Raw genomic sequence first — 27,631 nt, forward strand, 5'->3', positions numbered from 1 at the left:
CAAAATTTTCCAGCTTAATGCTCACCAGAAGCTTGCAATTAGAAAATTTTTAGTCGAGAAAGAAGATGTTTTTGTTAAGTTGCATACAGGATCCGGGAAATCGTTAATATATCAAGCACTCCCACTCGTGTTTGACCATGTTACCGATGAAAGTGGTCATATTATTGTTATTGTTGTTGCGTTGTACCAACGTGCGGAAACACTCGATAATTCGGTCCGATTTCCTGTACCGGTGATAAGAAGCCACGAACATAACTAATCGGGTTCGCTCCAGCTAGCAGCGGACTGGCAAATGAAGAAGTACAAGTAGTGTAGGAGACTTTGGCCGACCTAAATTGCAGTCTTCTCGAAGCCTTCGCCCAGTTTGTTGACGGCAAGCACGCGCTTTTTTCCTCCTGATCTCCATCTGTAGTTCGAAGCGCAAGCGTTTAGCCCTTGGCCTAGATTGAAAGGCGTCTTGTATTTCTTTTTGAGTATTGATGTAATTTACTGTTTCTTATATATTCTGACTTTTATAATCTGTAGTAACCTCTTGAAATATTGCGAATAAAGAGTTTCAGTTCAGTTTTTAGCTTCTTCTACTTTCTAAGTTGCTCGCTGAAATTTTAACAACCGCTCAAACAATCTAGCGTTCGTGTCGTTGGCGTAGCAGTCGACGTCTATGTTAAGCGTAGATTCTATAATTTCAACGAAATTGTGAGAAGTTTTCCCAAAAATATATACTCTATCTTTACCAGGGCACAACGATGAACATGTGAAACATTTTGAGCTCTCATCGACAAATTTCTCAGTTCAATGTTTCTCCCGACATGATAGCTAGATCATATGCCACATCCATATTTTCGCGTGAAACCTTACGTCATTCAGATTTTCTGGTAGGTGATTGGTCTGTTCAATAGACCGCGAATAAACCGCAAGGACAATGAGAAAGGAATGTAGTTCGGTTGTCAGCAGCCGTTCTTTTGGGGGAGCGTTGCGGGACATCCAAAAGCAACGGTTGCGAGGGAGACTAATGTTATACTTGAAGTTCTCAGAAGAATTATTTGATTAGAAGAGTCATACATATCCATTACAGGCGGGAAAGGAAAAAGAGAGTTGAAGCAAGGAAGGCAGAAACAAAAGAAACTAGTCAATCAAATGAAGAAAATGTGGAAAACGAAGGAAGCATTTTATCAGCTCAAGAAACAGAAGTGGAATTTAAAGGAATAGGTGGCCAAGGTAGTTCAAAAAATCAAGAACTGAACACAAGAGACGAAAGTTTTCAAGCTTATCGACAACAGGAATTAGAAAAGCTGTTGGAGGATGATACAAACAGTCGAGTTCTAGAGGACAGCAAAACTGAACCAGGCCACGAAGAACAGAAAATATGTGGCGAAACGATCCGAGATAGCAAATCTTTGGAAGAATTAGACAAAATAAATGAAAACTTGCCGAAAAGTGAAAGCGTCCTGACGAGGGAAGATATGGAAAACGCAGAGATTAATTCTGCAAACACCCGAGGAATGACGAACAGTGGAGCTATTTCAGCTCCTGAAGAAGAAGAAGAAGAGACTGGCAAAAAACTTGTTCAAGAGACTGGCACAAAACTTGTTCAAGACAACCACAAATCTAATGATGTTGAAGTAGTTTCAAGTAACGGAGAAAGGGAAAGTATCGTCACAATGACAAGAGATCAAACAGCAATGGATATTGAAGTTAACTCAGGAAATGAAGACAACGCAGAATAATAAAAGCGATTCCAAAGAAAAGCAATTGCAGGCTAAGGTTTGAAGTACTAGTCACAGGAGACAACTAACAAGTGTAAAGCTAATCAGTCATTAACATCAATCTTGAAACCGTAAGCAGTAGACTGTTTGGAAGTTGTGTGAAAAAAAAATTAAATACATTTACATCTGAAAATAGGCGTTTTTCCTGCAGAGTGAAATGAGATTCCCTCTTATTTGGACGGCTCAGCCTTCGCCACAAAATGTGTTCATGTGGTAAGCAGTCCGTTCCTCTCCTTAACCACTTTTCATATCTAAGTTAAAATGATTTCAGGAATTCGACCACAAAATTATTTACTCCACTTCAAATGAGTTCTGCCGTAAATCCGAAAACTTACTCTCCATTTGATTAAAATGCGTCTATCTACCAAACTAAAAATGACAGATATTGCTTAGTCTTGTCGACCGCCCCCCCCCCCCCCCACCGCCCCTCACGTCCCTCTTAAAGGTTACCCTTCGAAAAGTCTTGAAGAACCCTTAAAAGTAGTTTACAAATGAACGGCTAACGTAGGACTGGCTCGCTCGCTCGATGACGTGATGGCGCAAATTACTCTATAAGAGTAACCCACATATAATTTCGCCTTACAGTATCACCACTAAGCCAAACATTAAGTTCACGAGAAGAAAAAAAATGATCGCCTGCGGAAAACGTTCCTTCAAGGAAACACATTCTCCTTGTCATTATCATAGGAAACATATACAGTGCAATGTGGATAATATGTACAATAATGTTTGGCTGTAAAACATCGAGTCACAACGAATATTCACAAAGAATTGCAACAAAAGGTAACATCAGAGCCCAGAAAAATTATTCCTTCTGTGATACCGAAGTCTCTATCTCAGGTAAGATAGAAAAGACAACGCAAAAATGGGCAGGTCGTGGGTAGGGTCAGATGAATAATACCAGCATAATTTTGGTTCTAATGTTATATTCAGAGCATCGAGCGTAATAGCAGTATAATGCATAGATTTAATTCCAAAAACATTCTCTAGGTACAGGCACAAGAAATGGTTCCGCGTAAAAGTTCGCCCATATCATAAAAAAAGTAAATTCATTGTTGGAGTCTGAACTGAGTAACTATGTGAGTCAGCAATTCAAGGAACAGTGTCGGTTTCTCGACGCCAGTCTGCAAGGTCCATTAGGCCTTAAAGAGCTTCCTGGCGCACAAATTATGGTTTATTTTTATAAAATAAAAAAAAAAAACCACAAAGTTGATGAAAGGAAGTTCATTAATTTATGTTGCACTCGATTAACTTTATAACAATATTTGAGTGAGTGGGTGATACTTAGGTCAACATTGGCTTGTCTTACTTTCCACAAACATCTGACAAACAGCACACAAGAAGCTCCTATAGCACGGATTTAAGTTTGCAAAGTTTCAAACGCACTAAAGTTCTACCAAAGGTTTGATCACCATGAACGCAGCCTAATTAAACAACTAATGCACCAAGTGCCAAAAAAAAAAAACACTGAAAAGTACTTTCAAATGATGCCCAGCAAACCCTGTTCTTTGCTAGTTTCGAAGTAAAGGTATATTTTTGTAAGTGACCAGTCGTAATAAATCGCGTGGAGGGAGGTATGAAGGATTTTTCTTGGTGGAGTAGGATCACGTGGTTTTATGGGGGAACAGATGGGAGATCAGTCGTCGCCAACAGACTATAAAGGGGTGGGAGTGGCGACTGTAGAAAATTTACCAAAGATTAACTGACTGACGGCCAATGAGGGGAGAACATAAGAATATCAAGTAGACTTATGGGGGAGAGGAGGAAACAGATAAATTCTATCGTGACACGTGACACAACCAAACAACACTCAATTTCCTTCCCCCCTCCCCACCATACGATAGATAATAACTAGTCCTTAAAGTGGGGGGCACTGCGGCCTCATTTTATGATTTGAAAGGGATCTAAAATCCACAGAGATGAGATCAAAAATCCTGTTTTTTTATTCGTAAATGAGGTTTTCCTCTAAATGGTAACAGTGACTCTACCGGTAACGAATATATTGAAACTATATCTGAGGATTAATTAATGAATCATACAACTTTCTTCCATTAGCAAATAAACAAATACAGAAAGCCTTACTACTGTTATCTATCAAACTGTTTAAAATATATGTCTGCGGTTTGACGTTAGAAGGTAACGGGCCCGAGTTTGGGAATCACAAGATCGTGTAAATTCCCATTGCATTTAGCAAAAAAAAAATTCGCATTGAGCAAAACGGCCATAGCTATGTTGATCATGCCAAATAGTGCCTCTGTGTTATAATTTAGTATTCCATTTAGATACCGACGAAGGGATTCATTTTCATGTGAAGGTTGGCTAGCTCCGGAGTTTGAAGTCGTCAAGTTTATAGTACTATTTTTGCTTCAGTAAGCTTGCCTATTCATTTCTGAATGACCACTAAGTAATGTCAGAAAGAAACAAGTGCTTGTTAGTATCATCCGTTCAAAAGACAGACACGTAGGTTAGCTCCTCAGCCATGTTAGCTGAATTAAAATTTTGATGCCGAAAAAACCCTTGCTCATGAACAGCATTTTGAGTTTCAATTCGGCAGAGCTATGAACTATCGTTAGGAATTACTGAATCTTGTAAAACTGCCACAGAGCAAAACAACTACATTTTTAGAGAAAACACTGATAATCGGTGAGCGGAAAGGGTCCGCCGAGGAAAGATCGGCGAGCAGAACTTTCTTTCTACCAATATGCAACATTACTTATTTTTTTGGCGCCATGAACATTTAATTTACAGAAAGCATTTCTAATTTGGTCAATGAAGTGTAACAGGTCTAAAAATATAGTTATGGTTTGATACTAAAAGCATCACGTCAACAACACAATAAAAACGGCTACATCTTGAAAGAAACTCGTAATTTGTTGAAAGAAGTTTCAAGATTACTGATTTCCGTACTCAGATTAATTACTTGCAAAAAGCAATTTTACTTTGGAAGTCACGCATCAAGTATTGCAAGCTAAGCGACAGTAGGCGAATAGTCCCAATAATGGCCAATTACGGATGGCATTTATTGACAGACCTAAAAAGTTCCTTGGAAAAAAGATGGCAAGTTTGAAATGATCTTCACACTTGGCCTTTTATCCTGGAAGCCACCTTATTTTAGCTGCATAAAAAGCTAAAACGACGAAATCCGTGACATTTGGTCTGAAGTAGTGTCTTTTTAATTACTTCCTGAAGTATTCTGTTTGCCGATAGCCCTTGATAAACAATTGTTTCTTTTTTTCAAAACTCAATCGTTTTCTACTGCTATTGTACACTCTATTAACTCCCTTCATGAAACACTGGACAAAGGCGCATTTTTAAACAAATGTATATGAGACAGATATCATCGTTCTGTCAGTTTTCCTGATGTTAATTGTTCATCGATGTCAATAGCTATGTTGATCATACGAAAAATAGTGCCTCTGACAACTTGGTATTCCATCGAGATACAGATAACTAATCCATTAAGACACAGACAAAGGGTATTATTTTCATGTGACAGTTAGCAAGCTCCGGAGTTTGAAGTCCTTCATACTACTGTTTTTGCTGCAGTAAGCTTGCCTATTCATTTCGGAATGACATCCAAGTAATGCCAGAAAGAAACAAATGCTTCTTAGCATCACCAGGATCCTAACAACTATAGACCAATATCTGTAATCCCTATAATTTCCAAAGTTTTTGAAAGAATTGTTTACAATCAACTTTTTCGTTATCTAGATGATAACAAATTGCTATTGAGCTGCCAATCAGGGTTCCGTTCTCTACATAGTAGGCTTACGGCTTTGCTTGAGGCAACAAATTCTTGGTCGGTAAATATCGACAATGGTCTCTTAAACGGCGTTGTCTTTATTGACCTTACTAAGGCATTCGACACCATTGATCATGAAATAATCTTGCGCAAGATGTCATACTTGGGTGTCGATCTGGCAGCTATTAGGTGGTTCTCGTCGTACTTGAGTGGCCAAACTCAGAGATGTAGTGTCGGTGGCAAACTATCATCTGCCCGTACCCTCAGTTGCAGCGTGCCGCAAGGTAGCATATTGGGTCCTTTGCTATTTTTAATATGCATTAATGATCTTCCCAACTCCCTGCGGGGCGCCGCATTAAGAATGTTTGCCGATGACACCAATCTTACGATATCTGCTAAGACATTAACAGAGCTTGAGCTAGCTCTAACCCCTGAATTGAATAACCTTAGCCGTTGACTGAAAGCTAACAAGCTCAGTCTAAATGTTGCTAAAACAGAGTTAATGATTAGATACAATGAAATATATGAAGTTCATATATTTTGAACTGCGGTATTAGATACGTATGATGCGCGATCCTCGCAGTAGATAGCGCTATTTAAGCAATAGCGAAAATCAGACCTGAAAAAAATCAGGCCTGTACGGGATTCGAACCACTGACCTCTGCGATACTAGTGCAGCGCTCTACCAATTGAGCTAACAAGCCAACTGGGAGCAGGCCGTTAAGTTGATTCGTAATAAACCCGTGAAAGTGATAAATTGGATACAATGAAATATATGAAGTTCATATATTTTGATTCATCACTTTCACGGGTTTATTACAAATAAACTTAACGGCCTGCTCCCAGTTGGCTTGTTAGCTCAATTGGTAAAGCGCTGGACTAGTACCGCAGAGGTCAGTGGTTCGAAACCCGTACAGGCCTGATTTTTTTCGGGTCTGATTTTCGCTATTGCTTAAATAGCGCTATCTACTGCGAGGATCGTTCACCATATGTAATACTAATGTTGTTACTTTTGAAAACAGTCAGATTTCCTGATATAAATTGTTGATCGATTTTGATAGCTATGTTGATCATACCAAATAGCGCCTCTGAGTTATAACTTAGTATTCCATCTAGATACTGACGAAGGGATTCATTTCCATGTGACGGTCAGCTAGCTCCGGCGGTTGAAGTCCTTTATAGTACTATTTTTGCTCTAGTATCCTTGCGTATTAATTTCCGGTTGAAGTACTTTATAGTACTATTTTTGCTCTAGTACCCTTGCGTATTAATTTCCGAATGACCTCTAAGTGATTTTGTGTGATAATTAATAACGGCCGACTACGGATGGCATCTATTCGCAAACTTAAAAAACTCCTTGAATAAAGATGGCAAGAATAAAAAGATCTTTACATTTGGCCTTTTATCCTGAAAACTACCTTATTTCAGCTGCAAAAGAGGGTTAAACCGACGAAAAACAGTCGGTCTGAAGTAGAGTGTTTTTTAAGTACTTCCTGAAGTATTCTATGTTTAACAATTATTCCACGAGCGCACGTTGGATATGTGATGATAGATAGCCAATATGCGGGGTGGAATAATTGTTTTATTAAAAAGAGAAACGCCTCCAAGATATGAGACAAATCTTTTCGACTTTATTTTGTAACAAGAAACCGGATACAATGAATATATGAAGTTCATATATTTTGAACTGCGGTATTAAATACGTATGATGCACGATCCTTCGCAGTAGATAGCGCTATTTATGCAATAGCAAAAATATTTGAACTTCATATATTCATTGTATCTGATTTATCATCACGGGTTTATTACGAATCAACTTAACAACCTGCTCCCAGATGGCTTGTTAGCTCAATTGGTAAGAGCGCTGCACTAGTATCGCAGAGGTCAGTGGTTCGAATCCCGTACAGGCCTGATTTTTTTCAGGTCTGATTTTCGCTATTGCATAAATAGCGCTATCTTTTGCGAAGGATCGTGCATCAACGTAAGAAACCGGATGTTACAATGTAAAGATATTATATTATGGTATAATGGCTCAAACACTATAATGACTAAGCAAATAAAAAGTCTTGAATTGCATTATCCAATGATCCAGTTTTAATAAAAACATATATGGGACAAACATCATCGCTCTGTAATAAAGTCGTACACTGTCTGAAAATGATGATATCAAGTTACTTTTGAAACCTTTCATTGCTAGATTTCCTGATTTCAATTGTTAACTGATGCAAATAGCGATGTTGATCATACGAAATAGTGTCTCTGAGTTATAATTTGGAATTCCATTAAGATACAGACAAAGGGATTCATTTTCACGTGATGGTTGGTTAGCTCAGGATGTTGAAGTCCTTTATAGTACTATTTTTGCTTCAGTAAGCTTGCCTATTCATTTTTGAATGACTTCTAAGTAATGTCAGAAATAACCAAGCTTAAGTGGTTGTCAGCATCATCCACAGAAAAGACCGTTTGAGATACGTAGGTTAGCCGCTTAGCCATGTTATCTGAAATAAAATTTTCTGCTAGAAAAAACCCGTTGTTTATGAACAATATTTTGAGTTTCAATTCTGCAAAGCTATGTTAATATGATGTTCATACCAAATCATTGCCTTCTTGTCCTACGAAATAGTGCCTCTGAGTTATAATTTAGTATCCATTAAGATGCAGACAAAGGGATTCATTTTGGTGTGACAGTTGGCAAGCTCCGGAGGTTGAAGTCCTTTATAGTACTTCAGTAAGCTTGCCTATTCATTTTTGAATGACTTCTAAGTAATGTCATAAAGAAACAAGTGTTTGTTAGCATCATCCGCTCAAAATACAGCCTCAGGCACGTAGATTGGCTCCTTAGCTATGTTCGGCTGAGTTAAAATTAATTATGCGAAAAAAAAACCTTGTAATGAACAACATTTCGGGTTTCATTTCTGTAGACAAATATTAATACGAAATATATTTCAGTGATGCTCTCTGGTCACTGAGCAGTGAAGGGTAACAGTGTGTGATCTCAGTGTGCACGGTAGTCAAGAATTACTAAATCGCTTAAAACTACCACAGAGCAAAACAGCCATACTTTGAGAGAATAACACTATTAACACGGGGTTGAACTGAGGCGTCCTCTTGGAAGAAAGACGAACAGAACTTTCTTTCTACAAATACTTGACAAGCATCACTTGTTTTTCGTATAGACGAATGCAGACAATGCCTCTACTTTTCCTTGATCAGTGAAGTATAAAAATATCGCTACATGTTGACCTTAACAAACAGCACGCCCATTCTGTGTTGTGCGTCATGAATCGTGTAAAATTAGCGCCGATAAACAGGGCTAAATCTTAATAGGAACTCGAAATTTCCTAAATAAAATTTGCGAGCTTACTGATTTGCGTACTTAGATGAAGTACTAGCAAAAAAAAACCCCAAAAAACTTTACAAATGATGCAAACAGTATAACGAGTTATGCTACACTAGGCGTAATGCTAATAATAGTGAGAACTAATCCATTACGATTCAGACAAAGGGATTCGTTTTCAGATGACAGTTGGTTAGCTTCGGACGTTGAAGTTGTTTTTTGTGTTTTTTCTGCTTCAACAAGCTTGCCCATTCAATTCGGAATGACATCTAAGTAATGTCAGAAAGAAACAAGTGCGTGTTAGCACCATCAGCTCAAAAGAGAGGCACGTCGGTTGGCATCTTAGCCATGTTAGCTGTGTCAAAATTGCTTTTTCAAAAGTCCTTAAGCATGAACAACATTTTGGGTTTAATTCTGCGGAGCTACGTCAATAGTATACTCAGGGAAACTGAAGCTTTTTGATCCTTGTGCAGTGGGGGGTGACAGTACGTGATCTTACAAAAATTTCACATGCTTAAAAGGAAAAAAACACTGAACAAAACTTTTGTCTTTATCTCGCTCAAAGCGTTCTCCCACGGTGGAATTTACATGACAGACTCTTGTTTACGCAATTAAAATCCCTTTAAAAGGCTGTCCAATTTCTTTCTTGATCACAAGTTGCTCAGTAGTGTTCGAGCTACCTAGCAGAACTCAAGCAGCTACCATAATCTTGTGACAAGTTGTACAAAGTAGGTTTTATCCTTTATTCTGTACCTTACATTCTCTTTTTGCTCAAGAAAATAGCCGAAGCTGATTTCTCGATGGCAGGTAGTTTCTCAAACAGGTTGTTGCTTTATTCGAAGAGTAGTGCACTTTTCTTTGGCGAAACTTTATCCAAGGCCTATGCGATACCTAATTTCTCAGTTAGACTCTCTGACTGGGTTCTTTTCGACGATAGCTGTCAGCTTGTTATTATATTTATTCGCCTGGCTTATCCTTGAGTGAAAAGAAACATATTTTTAGGCGTTTGGGCGTAGAGCTGAAGAAGAGGGAGTGGCGGGTGGATGACATCGTTCGTGCCTCGATCTTTTCTACCATCCAGATACTTGCACAAAGCTGGTCTGCACAAAGTCAAGCCTTAATCTTTTAAGCCGAATCTAATCGAATTTTGCAGTAGTCTTTTCTCGTAGCTGATATTTTGTGTCAATGATACAAATCTCCTCCAATCCTTCATACTGAATCTTCTTATCTTCTTTCAAGCATCCAAGACGGTAAAACGGAAACATCAATGAAGATCTCTGTAGTTTTAGCGTTTGCTTTTGCGGCTCTTTCTGTTTTTGAATGCTGTGTTTCAGGTACGAGTTTGATGATTTTTGAGGATATCGCATGGATTTCATGGAGAATTGAAGGGGGGTCAGTCATCGCTAACAGATTATAAAAGGGGGGGGCTACAGAAAAGGACTTTGAATAAATAAGGATCATCAGAATATTACAGAGCCTTAAAGAATCAGGTAAACGACCTGAATCCCCTCCCCCCCCCCTCCCTAAATAATAGAATTCGTCATAAGTGTTAGAGCTCTGTTTGGGAATCTAGCTTTTGCAGAACACAATTTGCAACCTTATCAGCATGTCTCAGCTCAGTCTCACGACCCCACAAGCTGCATAGCTTCAATACTTATCGTGTTTAAATAAAGGTTTTTACTCTACTTTTTACATGGAATTTTTTCTTCTAAACTCTCACTTATTTTTTAGCCGCACACTTCAAGTCTCGGGAGGATCCAAGAGATGCTGAATATAACAGACAATTTATGCGTAAGTTTCTTTAAAATTCTTTTTAATTCGTAGTTGAATACATGTTCCTCATTTGATTCCAAAAGTCGCCTTTGGAATTAATTGCAGATCATCTGGCATTTCATAAATCGGATCGCTTGGTTAGAAAAGCTATAACCATGATATACACTCGTAAGTAACACTCCCTTACGATGCAAATACTCTCACCTCTCAGATAAAGTAATTGATGCGATGGAAGACGCTTCTAGCCTACCCACACAGAAAATGAATTAAGAAAGATGTTTTTCATCTTGTTACGGGCGTCAGACAAAGAAAAAATTCCATGTCCCTATGATGGATCGAACTCCAGACCTTCGGATTCATGCTCGCATATGCTCGTATAGTTATATTCTGATTGCTCTTAAATACGAGTTTGAATACAGCGCACTTTGCAATTTTAATTTTGTTTCAAGTCTTTGATTAGCGTGGAGCAGAAATTATTAAAATTATCTGTTTGCTCTTCAACTGGCTACATTTGGGAAAATTATTTAAATCTTTTGTTTTTTTGTCGGGTACCAACACTCTTACGAGGAATTATTTTAGCTGCTTACTCGCCCATAAAGTTTTATTTTGCGATAGTTATTTCACTCGTTTAGCAAAAAGCAATTAGGCATGATATGCATATAAAAGTAATAGTGCTCAGTTGAGAACAGCCTCTCGCCTCATATTGGTGACAAGACTTATCTTGTTAATTTTTAATTTGCTGAGAATTCACGAGTCTTCTAATAGAAAAACATTGTTTCTAATTATGTCTGCAAGTCTTGTATCATTGTGGAGCGAAGGTAATTGAATTGTTAATTTGTCTCTGGCTTGTGCAGATGGGGGGGGGGGGAGGGGGAGAGGGGAGACAATGGTGAGAGGTACTTTTGCCCTTCTGCCTCGCGACCTTCATTTTCTTCATTATATTGTTCCCCTCACCAGTTCATTAAAACGGATCAGAAACCTGGCTATAACCTGCAAGCTGTGGCAAAACGTATCATTCTCGAACATTATCTGACCTTGCATTTTTTGGGGGAGGGCGGGGAAAGGAAGATGAAGTAATTGGCTCAAGACATATCGATGAACAATATTATAGGACCATATAAATATATGTCATTCACCAGCTGGGAGGTCTGTACTGGGAAAAACTGTGCCCGCGGTCTTGGGTAGGCCAAAAGAACCCCAAGGATTTAGCGCTATAATTACGAGTTTAATTCTGGGAAAATCCTCGATAAACTTGACAATTTTTAGCGAATGGATGATATAGAAAACAGATGTTATTCAAATTAAAGGGAAAGCTTTAACCAAAACATTTTATTTGTGAAGGTAACCGAAAGGCTTCCGAACAAACTTTGAAACATTTTTGGATAAGTGACTGTCACCATGTGACACCTGTCAATTGAAGAGGAAAAAAGCGCATGTACGCTTTTAAATAAACAACAGTACTAGTATGACGAACACACACGACGATCTTCTCGTAAAAAAAAAAAAAAAAACTCTCAGAGATCTTACGGAAAGTATTGTTTAATTCCAACGACGAATAATCTTCGAAAATTAACTTATATTCCGTTTTAAAATATCAAGGAAAGTCAAATTGTAAGCGAATACAAATGTGTGTTTTGGAGATGTCAGTCGGCATGTTTGTTTTCTGCAATGGTGTGTGTAAATCTTGTCTTTCGTGACCGCCGTCTTTACTAAAAAAAAACTCTACCCAGCTGGAAAATTGAGGTGCCGTAACTTGACGAACCCGTAGGGCGAGTCAAAATACAAATAACGAGTAAAATACTCAGCGCTAAGACACACCAAAACATCCAATAAGTTATTTATTATCCAATACGCCAAATTTTTATTTCAGTGCGAACGAACTTCGCGGATATTTATCTAGGGGGAGTGTGTGACAGAAGTATGCGAAGCGGAACGGAATTTTCGCGTTGTCGTGTTGCCATGTTTGTTTTCTTCGATAAAAGATGTTATTATCCAACTACACTCCGTAGAGCACAAATAACGCCTTAGACAAGTACAAATGTCACGCGGTATTTGTACTCCAGAGAACTGGTTAGACAGGTTTTCTCGCATCGTGCATGCGAAGAATTGGATTGAAGTTACGAAAAAAAAATTGCGGACAATTTGAATCATATTTCTAACCACTAATAGGCGGAATGGCTGACAAATACAGATCCAAGTTTATTAGATGAATCAAACAAAAGAAAACAGTTCGACAACCAGAAAATTTCTTCATTTATTGAACAAAATAGAATCAGGAACACGACGATGCGCCATTTATTTTTGTACCTTCAGTCCAAATCGTCGATTGCGCGAAGCGAGAAAACGTGTCTAACCGGTTCTCTAGAGTACAAGTACCGCGTGATATTTGTACTCTACGGAGTGTATGTTTGTGAATATATGAAATTCATATATTTGAACTAATAATAATAATAATAATAATAATAATAATGATAATAATTTAATATTTATATTGCGCAAATTAACATGTCGATATGATCAAATGCGCATCACAACACTGTTCGGGGGACTTTGGCCAGACTGCATCAGCAGTTTACAAACAATCGAAGGAAACTTATTTGAAGATGCCCCCTCCCCCCAATTCCCAGTAAACAGGCCAGACCACATCACAGTAATCTCGTGAGAGGGTTCTTTAACGTCCCCTGCCTAACCAAATTATTTAATTAATAGATGCAGGAGACGGGACCTCTAAGTCAGCCATCTTGGTTATAAGCGTGGTCTTGAGTAAGTTTTTTTCTGGTGATCGTATCTCGAGTTTGTGCCCCTCACACAAACCAACACACCTAGATAATTCGGTTATATCAACTAAGTTGAAATTGTAAATTGGCCACCGTAACGAGTAAAAAAGGTGGCGTTTCGAGCGTTAGCCGCATTCGCTCTGACAAAGGGCTAACGCTCGAAACGTCACCTTTTTTACTCGTTACGGTGGCCAATTTACAATTTCAACTTAGTTGATATAACCAAATTATGTTGTTACCACCACCGACGCAGCACCACAGTTTCTTTAGAAACTTTCAGCCTTTATTCAACATACCTAGACCCGGCTTGTGTTATAACTGCAGCTTGTGCAAGAGCTTTTACGCTCTTAAAAGACAACATTCAACTGCTTGAATCTTCGGTACGGGTTGTGCTACATTGAAAAGAGTCATTAAACTTTCGCAAGCCAACGACTGTCGGTTGGATCTATTGGTGCGGGTTGCAACACTGAGTGTCTGAAAGCGTTTTAAAGTATTTGAAAGTATCTGAAGCCTCCTGGAAGTGCCATAAAGCGAAATAAGCAGTATATTAGTTGCATTCTCCTTGCACTGTTGAGAATTCATGGAGGCATATTTCAGAACGACAAAATTAAGTATAGGAATCTCGATATTGAACAATACCGGTCAAGGATTGGCACTCATGACAATTTCGTGAAAACAAAGGATATCTTATCACGCTTTAAGGATCATTTTTGGAGTTTAATGCTTTTGATGTTCTATTTAAATGTATTTTACTTGCCGGTATTGAAACAAGTCGTTGGACAACACAAAATGTGGAATGATGTGATGTTTTGGTTTTCACAAATCATTTTCTACAAAGCCTATATTCCATAGCTTATAAGAGCCTAGCGGTTTCATGTTACAACTGAAATGTGATTAGTACTATGTTTTCCAAGTAATGTCCAGAATTATTCAGACCTTCACATTTCATGACTTTTTGTAAGCTTGGCAGTCTTCTAGACACTCTTCATAATGGTTCAGATAAACATTGATATTTAAACTTGGTAGCAATAAGTATTAGGCCTTTATTTGGTAGACTACAACTCCTTTACAGTTACTGGTTTGGTTGTGGTTATTTCATCACAATATTGATATACATGAAAATTACACTCTTGATTGGCTGAAATCAGCTAGGTGCCTTTTTCATGTATCACTAGTGCAAAACTCGATTACCAATGTAAACTAGGCTCAGCAACAATAGATTACACTAGAAACTAATCAGATTTACACGAAGTTGGTTGTGCTGATTAATACACACGGTAGCTGACCAAAATAAACAAAAGCTTGGATATTTTTATGTACTGATGACCACTAACAAAATTGCAAGGTTTCAGCTGAAAGACAAATTTTGATAGTATGTTAAGTTGACCATTTACGTGATGATGTTAAGTACACCTATTCATTTCATGTCTCCACATGGCTAAAATCTGAGAAACACACTGGCATGAAATTACAATTTCAATAATAAGAAAACTTGAAAAATCTATTACTTTTAATCATATGATACCATCATTGATTTCATTTGCCTGTACATTGAACTCTGTTAGGTTTAAGTTATGTCTCTGATTACTGGCTTCTATTGTAGATTACATCATTTCCCTAATTTTCCGGCCCTTTTCTGCAAAGTTTTGTTCTCGTGTTCTGGTACACAAAATGCCAAAAATATTCATATGAAATGCTTCCCTAGACTTAATTTTACCTCACTTTCCTAGGCAAAGACAATTAACCCACAAACTTCAGAACTCAATTCTGCTTTGTTGCGTAAAAAAAATCGTAACTGAATCTATCAGGCCTTATGGGAGATGATGCTGATGTTTTTCTAAGTTCCTAAAATCCTCAAGTTAAATATACATGTGCCATCTTTGTTGTCAAAATGAGACCTCCATAACAAAGTTTGGCCATTAACCCTCAACTTAAAAAATGAACGTTTCAGGACTATTGTAAGCCAGTTATCTTGTTTTATTGATAAACAAGAACAACATTAAAAACTATCTAACCGTAATGAGATATTGGCACTTCTAAAAGAAACTCAATAAAACTCCAGACACCAAAAAGAAGCTCAATTTCGTAAGCGACACAAGTACGCATTGCGGACCTTAATATTTTTTATTATTATTTTTTTAAAGCGATTCTCTTCTTATCTGTTACCAGAGGATTGGTTCCAACACAATCTCAAAAAAAAAAGCTCACGGACAATTTTTTAATGAAATGGTCCTCCTTTCAGACATTCTGTACGCAAACTACTAAGTAGGGAAATAACACGAAATGGCGAATACGCATTCTTTTACCATTAAGATTAGGTGTGTTTTTATCCCCGTTTCAAACTTTTGATATTTGGGCGTTGTGATCTGTTTTTCTCTCCTTGTCAAGTCGAAGGGAATAGCTTAAGGCTTTAACCATGAACTGTTGATTCGAAATACCCAAATCACCTCTATCAGTGCTCTGCTGCTACTATAATTTTTATTGTGGGGAAAAGACCGAGTAACACTGGAGAATATTATTGTCATCAGCTCTCATTAAACTCGTTCATGGGTGATTAGGGCACAGTAGAATGACTACTACAGCTAGAACAAGTGGCAAGTCTCTGCATGCTGTACTATTGATTGAGTTTTTTTATACCTTTCATTTATATCTCCCTCTTACCCATTAGGGTTTCAAAATGGTCACTAATATCAGGCAACAGTGTTTGGTAGAGAGAGGGGAGTGTGTGGGGGGATTTTTAAGTAACGTAGTAGAATTAATTACAATATTTCTTTTTTACAGTCAAACCTGTTGTAAGCGATCACCCACGGGGAATGTAGGGGTGACCACTTAATACAGGTTGTTCGCTTATTACCAGTTATAAGGAACGATGAAAAACGCCATGTTTTGCCATAATTGAACAATTGATTTACATAAAAACGCTCAAAAATACTACTAATAATGATTTTTGGAGATAAACATGGATTAAATTGTACTTGAAAGATTATTCTCAGTTTTATTTGAGTGGTTGCGTTTCAAATGACCATTGGAGATAGGTGGAAAACAATACAAACAGGCCGTTGGGACTTTGTAAAGGATGACCACAACTGCTTTATGGGGCTGACCGCTAAAAAGTTCAAATTACAGCAATAAAGAGGAAGAACTCGAGACTTCAACAATCGACGGCTTAATACAGGGTGACTGCTTAATAAGTTGCTCCTTACTCCAGGTTCCACTGTATTATGTCGAGTGCAGGGCTGTCGACCTCTTAGTAAGGGGAGGCGTTTAATAATTTTTGCCGCTTTTGTAAGTATTGGATTTTCCAATGGGAGCGTAGCTGGTAAATTGTCCCCCCCCCCCCCCACCATCATATTGTAGTTAGAAGTATATTTGTTATAACCTTTCTGATACCTGACTGTCTATGAATTCTATTTCTTTATTGAAGATCCTCACAAATGATAAAATTTCTCCTCAGACAAAACTAAAGACGTCTCCGAGAACTCCAGAGTGTTTCCCAAAATAGATTCCAAGACTTCTGGAAAAAGTGAGTAAATTCCTGAACAGAAAATCTACTTGACAATGAGTAGCTTCCCATCTTAGCTTTCTCAGGGTTATTTCAGTTACTTAAAGCAATGAAAGATGTCTTCTAACTAGACATGGTTGGGGGAGACGGAGGCCATGGTTGTGCAAGCAAACTAAGCGTTGACTCTTTCCGTCACTCCAAAGTTTCGAAAAAGACTCTACGTGCAAAAGATTTCAACGATGTGGACATCAGTTGGCGGTTCAGTTTTCCCAACTTAGCAGTACTCAACCGATCAAGCTGAAAAAGTAGTCGCATTTTTAAGCCGGGTTAAAAATGCTTCGATATACCCCTATTACTGACCGAATATTCCCTGAGGCACAACTAATAGTTATAGCTTCCTGCCACCAATTTAATATTTCAAAGCTAACACTCTTATTTCAATTCATTCTTTCTATTTAGACGGGCTGAACGAGGTACGAGACAAGGCAGGGAACTTTCACGAGACTGGGGAAGACCGGTATGTGGATTTGGAAGGCACAATATCAGAAATGAGGAAACTCTCAACTGAGAATACGGAAACTCTCAACTGTGAATACGGAAATCCAACGTGTGAATGCCATGAAAATAAAAGTGTATGTATTTTCAACCTTGAGATCGACGAAATTCGAACCTTCACCAGCTATCAAAAGTTATCAGTAGATGAACCTACAGGAATAGCGATGCGAGGATCCCAAGGAGTGATTTATTATTTTGAAGACGATGGGTCACTGACACCGCTCCAGGATGACAGAACATGTTCAAAACAGAAGAGCACCAATTGCACTCATCCCCAATTTGTAGATGGCAAAACGTACCGCATGGCAATAGCCGTCAACGGACAAATTCCTGGACCTACCTTAATAGTTCATGAAGGTCAAAGGGTCATTATTCATGTTCATAACAATCTCACCACTGAAGGTATTTCAATTCACTGGCATGCGATGCATCAGAAAGGAACACCTTGGATGGATGGTGTAGGGCAAGTCACTCAATGTCAGATAGGACCTCCATCGAGCTTTTCATACAATTACACCGCTCGACCTTCTGGAACGTTTTGGTACCACTCTCACAGTGGTGCTCAAAGAACAGATGGCTTCTATGGTGCACTTATAGTCAAAAAAAAAAAAAACAAGGTTGGAGGAAATCCAAACTGAACTAGATATTAGTTTTAAAGACTATCCACAACAACACACCTTAACGCTTTTAGACTGGCAACATGAGGCATCCCTGGACCTGTTCACACAGACCCAAGCAGCCTTGGGATTTTATCCAGACAAGCCCCATGGCGAAGTACCTACTCGAGCAGATCAAAAGTATAATGGTACACGTAGTTTTGACAATGGAGGGGCTGGGCCTATGCCGTACTTTTCTGGAATCATAAATGGCAAAGGCAGACATGATGACGTTAGATACAATAAAACAAGACTGAGTATATTCACTGTTATGTCCGGAGAGAGATATCGCTTTCGGCTTATTGGAGCCCAAGGGCTTTATTCTTACAGTTTCTCCATTGATGGCCATAAACTGACTGTGGTCAACACTGACGGCTACTGGATTAAACCCGTAAAAGATGTTGATTACATCATGATCCATCCTGGAGAGAGATATGACTTTTTACTCAGTGCAAATGACGAACTAAATCTTACAGACTACTGGATGCGTGCAGAGACCATGGAAATTAATCAAACTAGGAGTGGGCCACCCTACGAGTCATTAGGACATGTGGCAGAGGCTATTTTGCACTACAAACAGGATGACGACGGTTGGGATCCGGATGATAATGTACCTTCTAGTGAATATGAAAAAATAAAAAACAGATCTCGTCGCAGAGAGTGCACCCAGGAGAATAAATGCAGAGCTGTGAACTTCCCTTTTAAGAACTTTCATGATTCATATAACATTCGTTGTACTAATGTACACGACCTGCGTTTACTCGAACCCACTCCACCTGAGGAGCTTCCAGATGCAAACCCCACCAAAGGATGCACAAATTGCAGCCATTTCGTCAACTTTCATTTTGAAGGCCAATCCGATACTAGTTCAGTGAATGGGCGCAATTTTATTCTTCCCTCCTTTCCACCTCAAACCCAATATGACGATTTTACAACATATGACACAATCTGCAACCGTACGGCTGACTGCAATCCATCAACACTCGAGTGCTCATGTGTCCATGTGATCGACATTCCCTATGACAAAACTATTCAAATGGTGTTCTCATCAATTGGTGCTACCCCCAGTGCTCATCCAATTCATCTCCACGGCCATACGTTTCATGTTGTTTCCATTGGATATCCAGAGTATAACGACACCACTGGTTTTGTTCAAACCCCAAATAGTGATATATTCTGCGATGATATCGGCTGTACTAAAGAAGGGTGTGTGAACAGCAGTTGCACCAGACCAAGATGGAAGATAGAGAAAACGTTTCCAATTTCTAACCACACGATCAGAAAAGACACAGTTATGGTCCCTGCAGGAGGCTACGTTGTCATCAATTTTCTTTCTGATAATCCAGGCCAGTGGTTTCTTCACTGTCACAAGGAATTGCACCAACTTGAGGGAATGGCACTGATTGTAAATGAGGCTTTGGACGAGCAACGCAAATGGCACCCACCTGACGGCATGAACAAGTGTGGAGACTTTATACTACCTAAACTAAGGTAGATCTTAACATTCTCAGAAACTATTAGTCTCAACAAAACTACCACTTGAAAACGATTTTGCAACAATGCATGTGCTAAGATCCAGAAGTAAGTATTTTGGACTGGAGTGAGTCAAATCGAATACCCGTTAACAAAAAGGAAGTATATTTTTATCCTTAAGCCTGGTTCACACGTGTGATGCAAACGCAAACGCAAACGCAAGCGTAAATGCAAATGCAAGGATCTAAGTGTGTGGACTACCCCAACGCAACTGTAAATACAAAGGCAAGCGTCAAGGAATAAAAGAATGCAAATGAAAATGCAAGCGTCAACGTAAGTAATGACAAATTTTCATTTTCTTTTAAACTTGCAGTTGCGTTTGCTTTCGCTTCCCACAAATGTGAACCGAAGCAAAGCAAACGCAAATGTAAAGGTAGGGCGAGAAAAACTAAGTTCTATCTTTTCCATGCCAACACGGCACGAAAAAAAATATGCAGAGAACGTGTGGAAATTTCTTGTAGTTTTCGAAAAACGTTTAGATTATATCAGACTTGAGTGAGAAATTTTAAATACTTAATATCTTGTGCTTAGTATTCTTGGTATCCCCAGGCTACCTTTTCAGTAATTTAGCCTTTCTGATGTGTATTCGGTTACCTACAGGATTTTTTTGTGGATCTTTTAATATCCAGAACTGAGCATTTTTGACTAGAGTGGGTCAAATCAAATTCTCGGTAACAAGAGGGTAGTTGTTTTATTTTTCTTTTTTACCCTCTGCCCCGTCCAGCGCCGCTTGCGCAATCTCAAAGCGGTCGTATTTAGGGCCGAACGGGTTGACGTAAGCCGGTTCGGAAGAAGCCGTCCGGCCCGAATGTATTATTTTGTACGGCGACATCAGTTTTTTGTTCGCAGCTGTTACAAAAAACCACGGACGGCAGTAAAGAAACATAGGCATGCTACGCATGCAGGAGTTATTTTTTTGGATACGTAGGTTGAACTGGGACACTATATAACTGATGCTGGCGTCTGAATTGTTGACAAAAATAAACTGCATTGGTACAACGCTTCCTGCAGTCCCCTCCACAGCCCTAATTTGAACTTGTCACGCAACGCTATCTCTCTCCAACGTTGCATGACGAGACTAAACAACAACCTGCTCGTAGGTTCAAATTGTGCTTATTGCCGTTCCTTCGTCAGAGACAAAGTCCTAGTTATTATTCTGACCATTAAGGGCCAGAATCAGAAATTATGTTTGGTTTTTCCTGTGCAAGAAAATGCACAGTAGCGTGCAGTTTTTAATTGGCGTAAAGTAATGTGGTGGCATATCCAGGGAACGAGGTTGAGTTTTGACATCGAGTGTCAGTCAGATTTGAAGTACTAGCCGCGCATCAACGATAAGCTTGTTACAGTTTATACTCATCTTTCGAGTGAACTTAACTATATTTATTTAAAGTGCAAGCCTAATACTGTGAATCACCACTATTGTTAACGTACTGACGAAAACAACAACCCTTGGCAACAGTAATACAACCATCTCATGTAAACGTTGGCGATTGAAACCATCCGTAAATAAATATTGCGAAAATAACAATTGTACTTTTCTCACCAAAAAAAAAAAAATTGTGGAAGTCACTGCCACATACCTTTAATTTCAATCAGTCAAAAATCTTGAGGTCTATAAAATGCCTTCTGTGATATATCGTTCCGAGTCTGGTAAGACTGCCATAAATCTCCGAAAAAGGAACACTTTCGCTCGAAGGCGCGTCTGCCGAAGCCATATTTACTTTAACAGATGTCCACCATCCGAGGCAAAAAAAAAACTTCAAAGGTTTGTTATTAGATGTAAGCAAGAGAAATCCTTGTAAATAAAGTCATCGCGTTCAAATACAACTTTTTATTGAGTGATCCCGCCTTTCCTCCGGCGATTTTAGTAATTCCAAATTTTCATGGATGGCATCAACTTGTTCCGAAGTCTTAGCCTCCATAACTCACCATGTTAACAAACCATGAAAAGCACTCGATAGCGATATTGCTAAAACAACAAAGCCTTCAATTCGAACCAATTCAATTCAATCCGCTGATCCACAAATCCGGCCCAAATATAGGCTCCGTGTAGCTTCTTGTTCAGTAACAGATGGTTGCCTCAAAATACTCTTCCATATAATTTTGCAGTGGAAAGCTCTCTTTTATCTCTTACAGCCTCTGGACAAAGATATTTTCCGGTCTTCGTTCTTCGAACAAGTGAAAGTAGATTGAACCAAGAGAAAGTATCATTCTCCAAAGGATAATAAGGTGGGCTACTTAATTGGTTGTTGCCTATCTGGACTTTGCCCATTGCATGCGAAATACGTGATAAAATGCAGGTTGTTTACAGGAAATTGACACGCAATGGGGTAAAGTCCAGGTTAGCTATAAGCGAATTTTATTGGTAGAAAACGTCTAAGCACGTGAGAGTTGCGTGGAAAATTAACCGACCGAACCATTCTGTCCCTTGTAAAATATTTTTCATTGAGGTAGATTTATGTCATAAAATTTGCGTTGTTTACTGGAAAATGGCATTTCATCTAAAAAAATCTAATCCATACTGGCGAGTAAAAAGTAACACGCAGTTGTAACGGGAAAGTATTGTTTAAACAATATTTAATTCATGGAGGACTTTTAGAAGCAAAGAAACGGATATGTAACATGGCAGTCGACGCAGAAAGTAAATGTAACTTGGTGGTCGTTTCAACCGCTGCTAAAAGAACAACCATATGGCGAAAAAAAAAAAAGATTATCAATCAAATATAATTTACGCAAATATCTTGCGCAAGATTTACCAGAGTCAGTAAAACTAGCCTTTCCGAAACAACACGCTATAGCGCTAAATTCGTGTTAGGCCTCCAGGTGACGGTGTATGCGTCGTAATTGAAGGAGCGGTACACAAAACATGCACGTTTTAACTCGCTAATCGTTAAAAAGGTCCCTGACGACCTTTGAAATCCAGACAGATCATAGCGATAAAATACTCACGAAGGACATGAGCCATTACACTGAATAGATGGTCTTACAACTCTTGTAGATGTCATCTTACCTCGTTCCTTGAGCGAAATTCAAAATTGGAATCGCTGATTAACTCATATATAGCAATGGAATATCCTGAAGTTGCTCCTATCAACATCTGAAGTAATATTTGATTCAAAATTTTTCTCATGGTCCACTCAGTCTCCTTCAGAAGGAAGATTAAGCATAGTCGTACAACGATCACAACTCTACCACTTTCCCAACACGACTGATACATTTGCTTAATTCGCGAACCGCTCTCTCCGACTCAAGCGTTGATTCGCTGAAATTTGAAGACCTGTCAAACCACAAATTAGCAAGAACGCTCTGATTGGTGCGACATCGAAAAATACTACAATCTGATTGGTCTGTGATACACCAAAAAATTGGGCCAATCACATTGCGTTGAGATACACCAAAAAAAAGATGCGCCAATCAGATTGCTTAGAGATACACCAAATTGCGCTGATCAGATTACACTACACCACAATACACCAATCTATACGCTAACATATAGTTATTTTTTTTTAAAAAAATAACTCAAAAAAGGGAAAATAAGTCATCTTTTTTATGAATTGTGAGTTTCTTGTTGTGACTAAATTTTTTTACCGCAGAATCTTTCTTGTACTTTTCCCGCGCATGCCAGTCTGTTGCGTTCTATTTTTAAAACAAACTTTTCAAATTTCGTTCATAACGCATGCACCTCGCTACGCTCGGTCCGAACGTCATTACTTAGAGTCCTCCCTCTCAGTGAATAAGTACATGGTATCTTTAGGCTTTGCTTAATTGTTTCATCGCCTTTTAAATCACCAACTCAGTTTTTGGTGCATTTTGAGATTCAAAACTAAGCATTTTAGGCAAGCGTGAAACTAATGTGGGACTAGTATTAAACTAGACTAGTGTGCGACATTATTTGTCAGAAATGTTTTTTGTATGTATGAACCTAGCTGAGTTATTTCATCATATTTTATGAGTATTTATATACCTACTTGATTTCTTGTGGATCTTGAAAGATTCAAAGTTAAGTATCTTTAACTAGTGTGAGGCAGCTGATTTGAGTAACCAGTAACCCATTAGTAGATTTTGTTCGCAACTGTAAGCTTTCCTGTGGTGTTTTTATCCCCTCTTTAGAATGACAGTTTCTATTATAGCAGGCTCGTAAGCTTTTAAGCCTTTGTTAAACAACGCCGTATAGATAAAGAAAATTTCACTTAGAAGCGATAGACTCAGAGACACTCTGGTAATTGATCGGTTAAAAAGTTTTTATATCAATCTCTTCCAGTTTATAACGATAGAATACCTTTTTTAGAGAGTCATATGCAATGTATGACGAACTAGGGAAAAAATGTAATAAATTTGTTTGAGTGATTAATTTGACCTAATCATTTTTGTCTGTTTGGGGTAATGCAAGAAACAGAAGCTCACACTTATAGCCCCACCCTCCCCCTCCCCCTTTATCATTATTCGGAGGTTATGTGGAATATGTATTTGACAAGTTTAAAGGATACTACTATTTATTTAATCACTTTCACCAGAGTGTGGTGAGGGTCGTACAACAGAGCGAGGCTCCAAATTAAGTGCGCCCAATATCCCACCCATCCCACTCCAGGGGAGGACATCCATCACACAGTAATCTCTTCTGTTTGGAGCGACGGAGGAAACGCAAACCCACTCAGCACCCACCTGTCCATACCCCCGAATAAAGGATGAAAACTAGATTTTAAGTTTATGTTTGCCTATTTTTAAAACCAATGAAAGGTTTAAATTAAAATTTAGGGGTTGCCAATGCAAATGAAACCACAACCTCGTATCCTCTTTAAGGAGAATTAGAAAACTTGTTTCAAAATCCTAATTTTTTTGTTTCCTCTATTCTCTGTGAGTTCCCAAATGACCTCATGCACATAAGCTCCTTGGAAATACTCCTCTCTCAATGGAGAAGTAAATCATCTCCATTTCTCCCCCTTTCTACGATAACTCAGACCATCAACCTTAACGTTGTCACAAAAGACGAAAAGAAATATATGTTATTCACCAGCCGGGAGGTCCTTATTGGGAAAAACTGTGCTCGAGGTCTTGGATACCGCCCGAAGCCGTAGGTCGAGGGCGTTACTCAAGACAGAGGGCACAGTTTTTCCCAATACGGACCGACCTATGCTGGTGAATAACATTTTTATTTTGTTCTAACACATAACAAAATGATTGCCAAAAGAACCCGAGTGATTTAAGGCTACAATTACGAGTTTAATTACGGGAGAGTCTGCCATAAACCTAACAACGTATAGCAATCTGCGGTCTTTCCTTACACTTAGGTAGCACGGAAAGCCTCAAAACTCTTGAACAAAAGCTCATCTTTCAAACCAGCAGTCTAAATCCCACAGGTATCAACGAAAGCTTTTCATTCCACTAATTTATTCGTGTTTTTCTCGTTGCCATTTCCCACCAATCACGTAGCTCCACTTTCTGCCTTTAAAAGCACACAGAACCGACAATTCCGCTATTCGCTCCGACGAAGGGCTAACGCTCGAAACGTCAGCTTTTATAACCGTAACGGTGGAAAATTCACCATTTCAACTTTGTTGATATATTCATAAACTTAACAATTTGTTAGCGAGTGGATGATAAAGTATAGAGACGTTATTCAAATTAAAGGGAAAGCTTTTACCGAAATATTTTTAATTTGTTAATGTAATTGAAAAGGCTTACGAGCAAACTTCGGAAACAATTTTGACAAGCAACTGTCACCATGTGACACCTGTCAATTGAAGAAGAAAATAAGCGTACGCTTTCGAATAAACAACAGTACTTGTGTGACAAACACATACGAGTTAAAAAAAAAAGTGACAATGCGACGATCTTCTCGTAAAAAAAACACTCAGAGATCTTACGAAAAGTATTGTTTCTTTCCAACGACGATTAATCTTCGAAGATTTACCTCTTTCACAGAAAGTCAAATTGTAAGTGAAGGCAAATGTCTAATTGAGTTGTTAGTCTGCGTGTTATTTTTCTGCTATGGTGTGTGTAAATCTGTCTTTAATTTCTTCGACTAAAAAGCTGAAGTCAGTGAGACTCTTTCCAGCTAGACAAAAGGGGATTTAATGCGCGCAACTTTTATTCATCAAATTCCTCCAGTTTCTGATGAGAAATTTTACGGTAGAAATGTCTAAATTCAAGGGATTTTCAAGAAAAGGCGAAAGTGTATTCATAGAAGAACTCAAAACTTCGCTCAAAGTTTCACAAACGAACAAATTGTTTTGTAGAATTCAGATATTAACGAGAGTCGCATTGATTAACGTAATTGTGAGCTGCAACCCTCTTGTTGTAACGTTCTGATTTACTATTTGTGAAGGATTATTAAATTAAAAAAAATTGTTTTTAGGCCGCGTTTCAATCGTTTTAAAAGTCTGTTTACGAGCCTAGTGGCCCATTAGGCCGGTACTTAACTCCGGTTTCTGTAGCATGAAGCGACTAGGAATATTTTTACTCCCCCCTGGACGGGATGCTAGTCCATCGCAGGGTTACCCCCAGCATTAAATTATCGGTACCCATTTATACACCTGGGTGAAGAGAGGCACTCTGAGAGTAAAGTGTCTTGCCTAAGAACACAACACAATGTCCCGGCCGGGGACAAGTTTAGTACCACCAAATTTATTTCGAAATCAATTTTTGCTGAAAAACCAAATGCAAAGTGATTTGAGAGCGAGAGAGAAGAAAGAATGAATATTATTTATCGCCAAAAGGTCGTGACCGAAAACCTGGAACGAAGCTTGAGATGTTCTGCAAAGTGACTCAAGCGAAACGGATGCCGCCCGCTGTGAGCGAGCTGGATGGGGAGAATACTGCCCGCTCTCGGAACCAATCAGATTGCAGGATTTGTAGAATACCGCCCGCTCACGAACTGAGGAAAAAAACAGTTTTTGCACCATCGACAAAAAATCGATTTGTTCACGTTCCCGTGCAGATAGTAGAGAGATTTAGCACCGCGTTTAAGTGAAACGGCAAAGTCAGCTTGCCCTTTCACGTCTCAGGTAAAATAGCGTGAAGCTTGCTGCTTCAGCTTTTCGTGAGCTAATGTCATAATGGATTTGAAGGTGCCCTTTTAGGGCTTACAAGGAATAGTTTTAGTGACCTTTTCCATGGCCATTAACTTTTTCTCTGTGAGAGAAAAGGAAAACAAATCTTCGGTATACGGCAAACGCGAAACAGGTTACCCTCATTTGTAAACAGCAAAGCCCGACAGGCAAACGTGAGAAAATTGGGGGAAAACAGGGTCACGTGGCCACTCTCGGAGTGCATGTTTCACGCTGACGCGGTGCTAAATCTCTCTAGTAAGATTATAATAATTTCGGTTGAATACAAACACATGTCTTTCCCCCTTAGAACACCCATGTTTTCCAATTTAACGGCGAAAACGTGGTATAAAATTTATTTTTCAATACATAAATCCGCCATTCACTTTTTTTTTTCTTTTCTTTTATTTTTTTTCTTTTAATTTATGACAATTTCTCAGTTCCCAAACTTACTTTTTGGTCGGATCGCGTCAACTTTGGTTTCGTTCAAAATGGCTAATATTTGAGAAATTCGCAAAGCTATGTGTGGCGCACCATGAAGAGTGCCCAAAAGTTTTATTCCATAATTTACTTATTATGTGTAAGTGCTTATACGCCGTAAAAAGACTAGATCAGGCTCCACATAGGAGAAAATAGCTTTCAACCACATATGGATGTACCTCGCGCATCACAAATTTCAATGCAGGAAGCAAGGTATTTTCAAAAATTTGTAACTCGGTGAAAAATATATACAGTGCAATAATTTGACCGTTAACGTAATAGTAAAAGGTTTTTTTTATGCCCACTCCTGCTTACTCTGTGCAATAATTCCAAATAAAACATAAAAAACCGAATAATTGGAAGCAAGCTCTCAGTTATTGATACATGAATTCGTGGTAATCAAGGGAGATTAGGTAAAATAGCATAGTTCTTCCGGCTCTGAATGTGTCCCCTGTCTCGACAGG

The 27,631-nt window shown here is 38.7% G+C and overlaps 1 protein-coding gene, 1 long non-coding RNA gene and 1 pseudogene across 3 annotated transcripts in view; all 3 read left to right on the plus strand.

The window, feature by feature from the left end:
• LOC111324882 (uncharacterized) overlaps nucleotides 1-1,885 on the plus strand; it is a 10,101-nt gene extending 8,216 nt beyond the window's left edge. Inside the window, exon 7 of the mRNA XM_088760154.1 lies at nucleotides 1,076-1,885. Coding sequence (XP_088616280.1) covers nucleotides 1,076-1,727 — 652 coding nt within the window. The 3' untranslated portion in view covers nucleotides 1,728-1,885. The remainder of the gene's footprint in view (nucleotides 1-1,075) is intronic.
• Nucleotides 1,886-9,475: 7,590 nt separating this feature from the next.
• LOC148730379 (uncharacterized) lies at nucleotides 9,476-10,931 on the plus strand. The gene is made up of 3 exons (XR_016001899.1): nucleotides 9,476-9,573; nucleotides 10,085-10,179; nucleotides 10,577-10,931. It is a non-coding gene; the product is annotated as an uncharacterized LOC148730379 (long non-coding RNA).
• A 5,890-nt stretch (nucleotides 10,932-16,821) lies between these two features.
• Nucleotides 16,822-20,144, plus strand: LOC111347093 (uncharacterized; annotated as a pseudogene). Its single transcript, XR_016001898.1, has 2 exons — nucleotides 16,822-16,918; nucleotides 17,357-20,144. The product of XR_016001898.1 is annotated as an uncharacterized LOC111347093 (transcript).
• The last annotated feature ends 7,487 nt before the right edge of the window (nucleotides 20,145-27,631 follow it).

This window comes from Stylophora pistillata, chromosome 5 (genome assembly GCF_964205215.1).
Source record: "Stylophora pistillata chromosome 5, jaStyPist1.2, whole genome shotgun sequence".
Classification (NCBI taxonomy): Eukaryota; Metazoa; Cnidaria; class Anthozoa; order Scleractinia; family Pocilloporidae; genus Stylophora; species Stylophora pistillata.